We start from the raw sequence: 10,267 nt of genomic DNA, 5'->3' as shown, positions 1-10,267 counted from the left end.
AAAAGTTAAGTACTATCTAGCCCAATGCAGGGCATAAATCAAATATCCTGATACGTTAATAAAAATTGTTCCGAGCGATCGTATCAAAGCAACACTAATGAAAATATTTTGTTCCTCAAAAGAACCAGGAAATAGAGCAAAAACTGTTTTATCTCGAAAAGTGTAGGTAACTAAAGACTTTTCTTATTCTGAACATAAGCTAACATGCCTCGCTACCTAAAGGTATTTCTTGCTGGTTTACATAAGCAGTAGATATGTTTTCAACGGTTTTGCGCTGAGAAAATTCTGCCAGTAAACTTAAAGCAGCTATAAAGCAACGAAAAGTAAGGCTATTTAATTCTTTTAGAGATTTTCAACCTTTGTGTACGCCTGCTTGAATAATCTTTAGAGTTAAGCCTTTCATACATTTTCTTAATATTACTAGGCGCCGTTAAATATTTACAATCTACTTTTTTTACTTAAACTAAATTGTTTGTTTTCATGTGTTTGTATGACGGCGAATTATTGGAGCTTGTTAAAAAAAGTTAGTGTTATTTTTGTTTGACTAAACTATATACCTAAAAACTCGGTCAATTTAAAGTACATATTATACACAACATTACTAAAGCGCTGCGGAAAATGTAAATATCAGGCTTAGGTTACAAAAATCTCATAAGTAAATAAAAGAAATGCAGTACATATACATCTGTTACATATAAAACCAAGATGACATGTTTCAAATAAAATGTACCAAATAAAATAAAAAAAGAAAACAAATAGGACCAAATAATATATGATGGGAAGCCCGTTAACTCGAGGTATGTAGACAGCATTATTGTGACTAGAATATTTATCTTGGTGTTTTAAGAGCAACGCTCCTGTATTGACAATATAGACGTTGCAGTACGTGATCTGTGTTGTAAAGGCATCTATTCAAATAACTGAAATTTATCTTAAAATTAGTTACAACAGTTTCGCATTAAATATAGTGGCATTTATCTATTAAAAACCTAGCCGCTAATAGGCTCTGAAGTAAATTATAATAGGGAATGTGTTTTAATTAGCGATATGGCTCTGACCATAATTCAGGTAACCTTGATAGAGAAAAACATAAAGTGATTATGGGAAAGTGTAAAAAGTGCATAATTAGGTACTTAGTAAATAATTAAAAATAATAAATAATAATTTATTGAAAGTAAATACTGTAGGAAAGTGTCTTTGGCTATTAGAAAAGCATCAGTAAAAGTATAATTTAAATATTTGTTGTTTATCCGATAAACCAGAATTTCTATATATAAAAAAACGTTGTCTTATCCGCCTTATCGCGTTAAAATACTATTTCAAAGAAATAATAAATATTCATTTGCTCGAATTTCGGATTTAAAGCGAAGTTGAGATTTCAATTTCAACATTTACTTTATATTTTTAAGGTGTTTCGGAAATCATTTTTCTACTTCATTGAAGCCTATAATCGCCTAAGTTAAATTGACGACAAATTGCTAGTTACATTTAATGTTGACAATGCATTTGTACATTATAATTTTATTTGTGATACCTAAGTGTTTTCATGCAGCTGCCAACTTTTGGGTATATTTTTATTATTTACTCGTAGCTAATACGCCAAAAACCGTAAAAAAGGTATTAGGAAGTAATTTTTCTTCCAATCAATTTAGAAAGGAAATAGCTCTTGATATGTTAAATTGTAATTTCCATATTATGAATGGAAAATAAATGAAGAACGCATTCCAATGACATGCAAATGTAACTGATGAAAGAATTTCATAAATAAATGACACATGATCAGCACTGATTACATTAAGTTTAAAACTATTTCATTGTAAAATATATTTGCTAATTATCATCATAGTATGCATATTTAATCGTTATAATATTGATTGAAGGTACGGTAAGATAAGGATATTGAGTTTGTATACTGTGTTTTGTCAAATATTTTTTACTATATGTTTTTTTTTGCATACGAAGTGTAGTGTTCATCACTGGACTCGTTACTGTCGGATAACAGTCAAAAAGTTCCAAAATATTATCCGTCAAAAATATAAGGATAATTTTGGTAATACCCCTAGTATGACTAGTGCACATTCTGTATAAACTTTTTATTCTGTGCTAAAAAGCAGAATGTTTCGAGTTTTCATCTAACAGTTGCAACGAGAGTGCATTTATTTGTATTAAAGTATAACGTTTTAATAGGGCAACGCACTCGCGAGCCCTTCGGCATTGTGAGTGTACAAGGACGGCGGTATCACTTAACATCAGGTGAGCTTCCCGCCCGTTTTAGTTAAAAAGGTTCTAGTTAAAAGTTAGTTAGCAGTTCTATATTAAAAAACCACACTCGTTTCGAACTATTAGAGAGGAAATAAGATTATCTTATGTTGTTATTATTTTGTCTAAAATTGCTGATTTGTTATAAAAAAAAATTTTTTTTTTCCTATAAACGAAATTTAGATTATTTATACGAGTATATAAATAACGAATTAATATTTTATTTCAATAAAAATACAAATTATTTTATTTAAAATTGTACAGGATCGAAGTAACCATTTGCGACATGATGGTGGGCTGTGCTTCGAGATACCACCATGGCAACACCAACCTGTTGAAGTTGAGGAACATCTAAATAAGCTGAAAGATGTTTTAGGGAAAAGAACTGACCGACGTCAGTTCAGAACATCAAGTTTATTATTAGTGAACAAGTACGTCATGCGTTATCTCTAAACCATCTAATTGTAAATGTAAACCATTCTCGCATTCATTTGAATACAAAATAAAACATCAAATGTTCCTTTGTGAGGAGTTGAATTATAAACACTCACTCAGAAGATCTTTATGGATAAAGATAATCAAATATTAACTTTGATATTTCAGTGAAATAAACCGTTACATGTCTACGGTGATTGCGCCATTTCTCGACACTTACCATCGGGGTATCCAAAATAATTACCGACAGTTGACACGTAAGATACTGAAACAAATAAAAGATGAAGTTGTGGCCGCCATAAGAGAGAAAGAAAAGATTTATAAAGAATTGATTGAACTAGCGGACACATTGAAAGTTCCAGGTCTTACTATATTTATTACACATATTTCTCATTAAACAAATCAGAAACTTATATAAATTATGTAAATGAAAACAACACTCCCACACAAGTACTACTACTATCTACTGACATAATTTTTTAATATACTTTTTACCGCAAATTACCTACATTTGTTTGTTGCAATTATACATTTGATTATAATCCCTCAATACACGTGCGCAGATTTCTTACATTGTGAGAAAAATAAGCAAATGCGCTTTTCGGGTTGTAGAAAATAGAGATCAAATATTTGTATTATTTTGTTTCTCGATGCACGACTAACTAGACTATTTTAAACGATACTGAAGCGAAACACAAAAATGGAATGGCCGTCCGTGTGTGGAACATTTGACTTCATGTTTGTGTTTTATTTACTTTGGGTATCATTGATATTCAGTCAGTCAGTACAAACCATTTTTATTCAACTCATAATTTATGTTTTACAGTCGTCTGTATTTATGTATTCATTTATAGCCGCGCCGAGAAGGTCGCACATAACAGAAAAACTATGTGTATACTTTTATACAGAAGTTATACTTCTTTGGGGTAACAAGATAAAAATCTTTTTAAAAATTGTAATTTTCGTCTTATTCTACGTTTGTAGAAAAAACGACACTAACAATAGAAAAAAGGTATTTAATAAATTGAAAGTTTTACTATCACGAATTATCTAGTTAAATAAAGTTTATTTAAATATCACAAAAAAAATTCTACATATTTAAAGAAATGGATATTTTTTATGTGTCAGTTTTCTGTGGCGGTATGCGGTTGTCGGTTTTTTGAGAGGGTGTGCGCGCGCGTCGTAAAAATTTACTCTCTTCATTTTTTCCTAACGCGCCAAAAGAAGTATAACTTCAAACAGAAAAAAGGAATGAAACAATAAAAAAAAATGATAATCAATGTGGCGTGGCGTGCACAAACATAATGCTTACAATTAATAAGTTTACAAATACTATATGTATCTTAATCGACAGAGATGTGTGACGAAGAACGCCGTGCCGCACGTACCCTGGCCAGTAAGCATGTGGCCAAGACCTACCAATGCACCGAGGAAGCCAGGGCTTCTATTACCGAAATGGGAATATACGCTGAAGAAATGATCAATATCACTAAACGCCACATGCAAGTAGCAGTCGCTGACGCTACCCAAAATTTAGATGAGACTATACCAAAGTAAGCCACAATCAGCACACCTCACTAAAATAAGCTAAAGTTAATAATAGTAATTACATATATTTTTTCTGTTAGAAAAATAATACAAGTAAATCAACACGATTTTTTTTGTATTTCTCTATACAGTCTTATTGTACACGATATAACTTAAAAAGTGAGTTTTTTTCAATTCGAAATGGTATTAATTTATGCTTTAAAAACAACACTTAACAAAAAGTAAATGTAATCTATTTTAAATGCTTATGTCTAAAACAGTACAATAAATCTTAAACTGGTATTTATTTCAAATTGTCTAGAAATAAAGTCCTAATTTGTATGTACAGAGCAAATGTCACGATGTGCCTACGTGAAATATCACGAGTGGCTGCTTCACTTGGCTACGAGTTGGATCTCAGTCTTACAAACGCACGTAGACACAACACACAGTCCTCCGAGAAACTAACCAAATGCTGCGTCGAAGTGCGTATCAACACCGGCAAAGAAGTTAAAGCTCTATCCGAATATCTATATCAATGTGTTTATGCGTAAACCGAGACGACTTCACCATAGTTTCCATTTCTCTACTGAATTTTCAAATTTTCAACTAACGTGGTCATATCTCATAGTTTATAACTCACACGAGTTGAGGTATAATTAAGCTTTGCTCTTAGAATTTTCATACACACATTGTTTACACTAATTGCATTATAGTGGCATAAAAATTATTTGAGGCTGATCTTGTGTATGGCCAATCTCTTTTTAATGTAAAGTTTGTGTCATTATTGGCACATGGCATTGGTCATTGGCTTTATAATTTTGTCATTGGTGGCATTGGTTATTATAATTTGGGCCCCACGTGAAAAGATATACTCAACAATGGTGGAGGGAATATAATATATGTTTTCTCACTATTTTTACATGAATTTTATGGAATTTACCCGTTCTACCCGCTCATGTATCCGTTCATTTTGGGTATGTTTGGACACACTTTGCAAGGATCCCTCCTTAGCTATTACTCAGTATCTACGTAATGTGTGCCTCTGAGTACCGAATAACTTCACTACGCTTGGGAAACGGCATGCTGGTAGTTATTTGCTTAGAGATTCACCACTTACTTTGCATTGCGTATATTGAAACTCACAAAAGTGGCATTGTCTATGGCTGGCTATTTGTTATGGGAAGTTTTAGTTTGTTATTATTTCTATGGAATAAGCGTGAAGCAGTAATGGTAGAAAATTAGTAAAATATATTTTTTTTATTAAAAAAACACTCTTATTTAACCGTATTTTAGTGACCACATTTGGCTCAGGCCCAGTTTACGTATAGTTCTAGCCTTCATAGTTACCAGCAATCATCACCAGAGCCTAATGGTGACTAAATAAATAAAATGTAACTCTATTTAAACCTTAAACCCCGTCTTCTTTCATTGCTACAAGGTCAAAGTTTAATAATATAAAAGAGGGATAAGTAAAATTTACCCAAAAATGTAAACAGCAACTCCTACATTTGTTATTACTATATATATTTTTTTAACAGGTTGTGGTACTTAGTGATAGGAGTTATACTATATCGGTCACTTATACGTACCCTTGTTACTGTCCCTTCTAATAATGGCCCATCCTGATTTGCGTTTATTCCAACTCGCCAGAGCGAAATCGAATTATTCAAATATTTAGACAACGAGAGACCGTTAATGAATTTAAATTAGTTTCTCAGTTCGCACAGTTATGGTATTTAATCAATGGCTTTAATTTGCTTCAAGGGTGGCTTTGTACGAGCTGACGTCTCTTACGGACGGATATTTGCTCATTTAATTATAAAAAGGGTATTAATTGAGTTGACGTGTCATTTTGTTGTAACTTAACGTAATATGACGAAACGTAACGACATTAATTGTCAGCACTATGCAGCTGATCCGCTGTCATTAATAAAAGTTTCATGTTGTTATTGAATTAATTAGCAGCAGTGTTGGGCTACTACCCTGAGTTTGTAGGTTCGAACTCCAGCTTTATGCTAGGTGCTCATTTAACATGCCCTCGTACGGTAAACAAAAACATCGGGAGAAACCAGTTGCCTTAAAACAAAAAATCGGACGCGTGTACCAGGCTCAGAAAACTGCTACCTATTAGAAAAAAAATGACCACGAGACATACAGAAATCGAAGCTATCTAAGTAAGGGTTGTAGTATTTTTTCTGTTATTATAATTTTATGCAAAATTTATAGGAATCACTTCAAAAAGGCTGCACTTGTAAATCATCGCATACAAATTATTCATTGGGGCTTTATTTAATTCCTATAATCGTTCGATATCCTTCTCGAGATGTTTTAATAACATAAACTACCACAAATAAATAATTAACGTATAAATACGATAATTTATTAAAAATATGTTTAATGTGGCCGTGGATTTATAATATAGCATTATAATTTACAGTCTCTAAAAGTAAAGATTTGATACAAATTAAAGTAAATTTATAAGTGCACCAAACCATGTTAAAGTAGACTAGGCATAGTACAAAATTATGTGTAGCCAGCTCTAGTCAGCAATTCAACCAGGTTTTCAAAAAACAAGACTTCATTGAGGCGTGAGTATAATATGACTGCCGTGTCGTAAAGCGCTTTCAGCGACCAACAGTATTATATATCGCGTGTAGCTACGCGTTAACGAAGCGCCGACTATGCTCGTTTGTTCTGTTTAATCGTTCGTGAGCTTTAGAGACGAATGAATGTTGCTTTAGAAACTGTTTCAGATATGTTAGTAATATTGATCTATCAAAACTGCAAGCGAACTTAAAATATTTCCGATTATACTTAGACTTATATATTCGAATACATCGTTGGTTTGCATATTTCACATACCCTTGGAATGGCTTGTACCATTTAGTTTGTCTTTAAACGGTAGTTGAAGATGTATAAGCTTGTCTTTTCTTAAATGTGAATTAACTAACGTTCGAAATGTTTATTGTTATATTACGCCTAACACAAAAACAAGGACAACAACTTCTTAAGGACATAAAATTTAATTACAATATATTTGAAGTCGAACAATACTCAAGAAATCTTCCAACTGAAAATAATTATGTTTTCATCCTGAATAAAACTCAGGAAACATGCGTAAACCAGTAAGCCATGAAGGTGGTTCACATTTGGTGTACAGTAGTAAAAAAGCTGTTAATAGAGTTTTTAACAAACAGCGCATGTCAATAATTGTAATTATATAAAAATCAAAAATAAATCAAGAAAAGCTCCATCATTATAAAGTCAACGGAAAAACAATTGGCATAGTTAAACTCACTTCTCCAAATCAAGAAGCCGAGTCATTAGTTCACCGTCTACCGACTACTCTGTATTCAGCGGCGGGTCTTCGGTAAAAAACTTGTCGCCAAGCTTCGATATAATTAGACCAAGCCACCTTTTCAATTGGGATTCAATAGGGTGACAATACTCGACGGTTTTTAAAATTTCTTTCTTTATTGTTGGGTACAATATATTTACTGAAAAATTATAATCTTCAATTTCCAATTTTATAACAATTTAAATGACAAAGTAGATTTCAAGGAGATTCTTTTTAGATTAAAAGTGCTTCAATTATAAAGAACTTTAATTGAAATGCCGCTAAGGATGAATTTTAAAATTACGTTAGGGAATTTTATTATTATAGTAAAATTAGTCTCTGTTTTTTTTTCAATATAAAGGACCCATAGTAGCGAGCTGTGAGGCACGCAATCAGGTAAATCTGTGGCCGAGAAGCGAGGCAGTAGGAGAGTGTCAAATCTGCCCCATCCTAAAAAGAGACTTTGGGAACTACGTGCCGAACCTCTTGGGCTGATTAATCTTACTGACATATTTAACAATTCTTTGGCAGAATTTTTCCAGCTGCGTTCTAAGCTTAAGCAACATATCAGATCATTATGCCATACTCTTATGCCAGTCTCACACCTCGCTCTATCGAAAGTCGGACAGCCAATAAGTAAATGAACCACAGTTTGGTCGGTTCTTTCATTACACTTGATGTGTCTTGTCTTCAGTTTGATTCTGAGTAAATGGTGTCAGTCCAGGATCTGCGCCAAGTCAGGTGCGAAGCGCCTTGTCTTGACTTGTTTGTATGTATCTTTGAAAAAAAAAATTGTGACTGAGGCTGTTTCGCTCGCGGAGGCACATCGTTCCAGGTAACTACCGTCTTGATTCTTTTCAGTCGTCGCTGGTAGGAAAGTGGTATGCGTCGTACCCTATGCGTACCCCGATCTATACAGAGTGTCCGCCCCCTCGTTTCCCGGTGTGACAACGTGCACCTTTACCCATAAGAGTTCGATTTTAACGCCATTTTCATGGCACTCTTCCAGGTTCTGGTAAACTGTACTATAAGGAGACGCCATGCTACTCAGTCCATGCCACTACCACTACCCCGGACGTTTTGCAAACAAAATTGTTATAGAAAAATCATCGATTCCTGAGTTCAGTTTTTTCGAACTTATTTTAAGTCTAGTCTATTCTTCGTGTCCGGTTAGACCTTCACTAGTATAAGTTTTGGGTCCAATCGATGTAAAGATTAGAGATCTTTGCTCAAACTATTCTATTACGCGAGGCTAATCTATTTTAGATATTTTTTAAGCTAAGATATTTACGATTCTTCTTCTGTATCGGTACACTCTTGACAGAGCAGTCGTGATCGCTATGTAGTAGTGGTATTAAACGGGGCACATCTGATGCGCTTCATGACGTTTCGCCATCGTTGCCTATTAGCGGTCATCCTGCTACACTCATTGAGTCCTACACTCCTACGGCACACTTGATCTGGTCAGTCCAACGCGTAGGTGACCATCCGCGCGATCTAGTGCCTTCCATTTTCCCTTGGACGACAAGGCGTTCTGTGGACTGAACACCACGCCGAGATAGGTGTCCGAAGAATGTAAGGATGCGAGATTGTACTGTTGAAACTAAACGCTGCTTAATACCGAGTTCTTGAAGTATCGAGACATTTGTACGAAACTCGGTCCATGAATCCCCAAGCATTCTCCTCCAGCACCACATTCCCAGAGCGTCTATTTTCTGTCTTTCCACATCTCGCAAGGTCCACGTTTCGGCCGCGTACAGAAATATGGGGAATATAAGAGTCTGCACGAGCCTGGTCTTCGTGGCTTATGTTATATTTCTGTTTCTCCATATTTTTCACATCTTGTCCATTCTTGTGATGCGTCGTTTGACCTCTTCGATTCATTCGCCATTGTTTGAAATCTGAGCCCCATGATAAATATAACATTGGACTACGTTGCATTTCGCAATTTGAGTCACTTGAGGCGAATTATTTCTGGCACGGTCAACAATCATTACCTTGGTTTTGCTTCGATTTATCTTAAGTCCAAACTCATGGCTCACTCGTTTCATCCTTAACAGAAGCTCTTCCAAGTGTTGCGAACTGGATGCAAACAGAGTGGTGTTATCCACGTAACGCAAATTCGCAATCCGGTATCGACCAATTGTTACACCGTCTGTTCAGTCTTCCAAGGTAATGCGCATTATGAATTCCGTGTACACGTTGAATAAGAGTGGCGATATTATGGGTGCATATCGCCGCACTTGGATGGAAATCACATGATAGGATATCATCTGTGCGAACCGAAGCTGTGCCCTCTTTATAAAGCCATCTTAATAAGTGCACAAGATGTTTTGGTGTGCCCATATCTACCAGGGTCTTTCACAATACCGGCCATCTCACCGAGTCGAAAGCTTTGGAGAAATTTACGATTGCTTCTAAACTAATTGAATTGATTTCTATTTCTTGATGTATGCAGAGAAGAGAAGTGTAAATAAGTATCATTTATTCCTAATTATAAAATTAAAAGAGAACGAGAGCGGGAGATTCGATTGAACTAATTGTGGCACAAAAATGAACTGAACTGATGTTAGAAAAGATGACGGACTTAGCGGAATACCTAGACTCTATTTTCCCTTAAAGTCGTAACAGTTCGGAAATACTTGGAATAGGTTCCATAAAGTGGTGACGCCCTTGTATGCCTACTATTCGGTATTCGAAGGTCGT

At 34.6% G+C, this 10,267-nt stretch overlaps 1 protein-coding gene across 1 annotated transcript; it reads left to right on the top strand.

The window, feature by feature from the left end:
- Positions 1 to 1,421: 1,421 nt before the first annotated feature.
- Positions 1,422 to 6,521, top strand: LOC123716700. Its single transcript, XM_045672557.1, has 5 exons — positions 1,422 to 1,566; positions 2,524 to 2,690; positions 2,863 to 3,056; positions 4,049 to 4,247; positions 4,571 to 6,521. The coding sequence occupies exons 1-5, from the start codon at positions 1,492 to 1,494 to the stop codon at positions 4,773 to 4,775; spliced, it is 840 nt and encodes a 279-aa protein (XP_045528513.1). The 5' UTR covers positions 1,422 to 1,491; the 3' UTR covers positions 4,776 to 6,521.
- Positions 6,522 to 10,267: the final 3,746 nt, after the last annotated feature.

This window comes from Pieris brassicae, chromosome 11 (genome assembly GCF_905147105.1).
Source record: "Pieris brassicae chromosome 11, ilPieBrab1.1, whole genome shotgun sequence".
Taxonomy (NCBI): domain Eukaryota; kingdom Metazoa; phylum Arthropoda; class Insecta; order Lepidoptera; family Pieridae; genus Pieris; species Pieris brassicae.
This window is presented reverse-complemented; position numbering and strand designations above follow the sequence as displayed.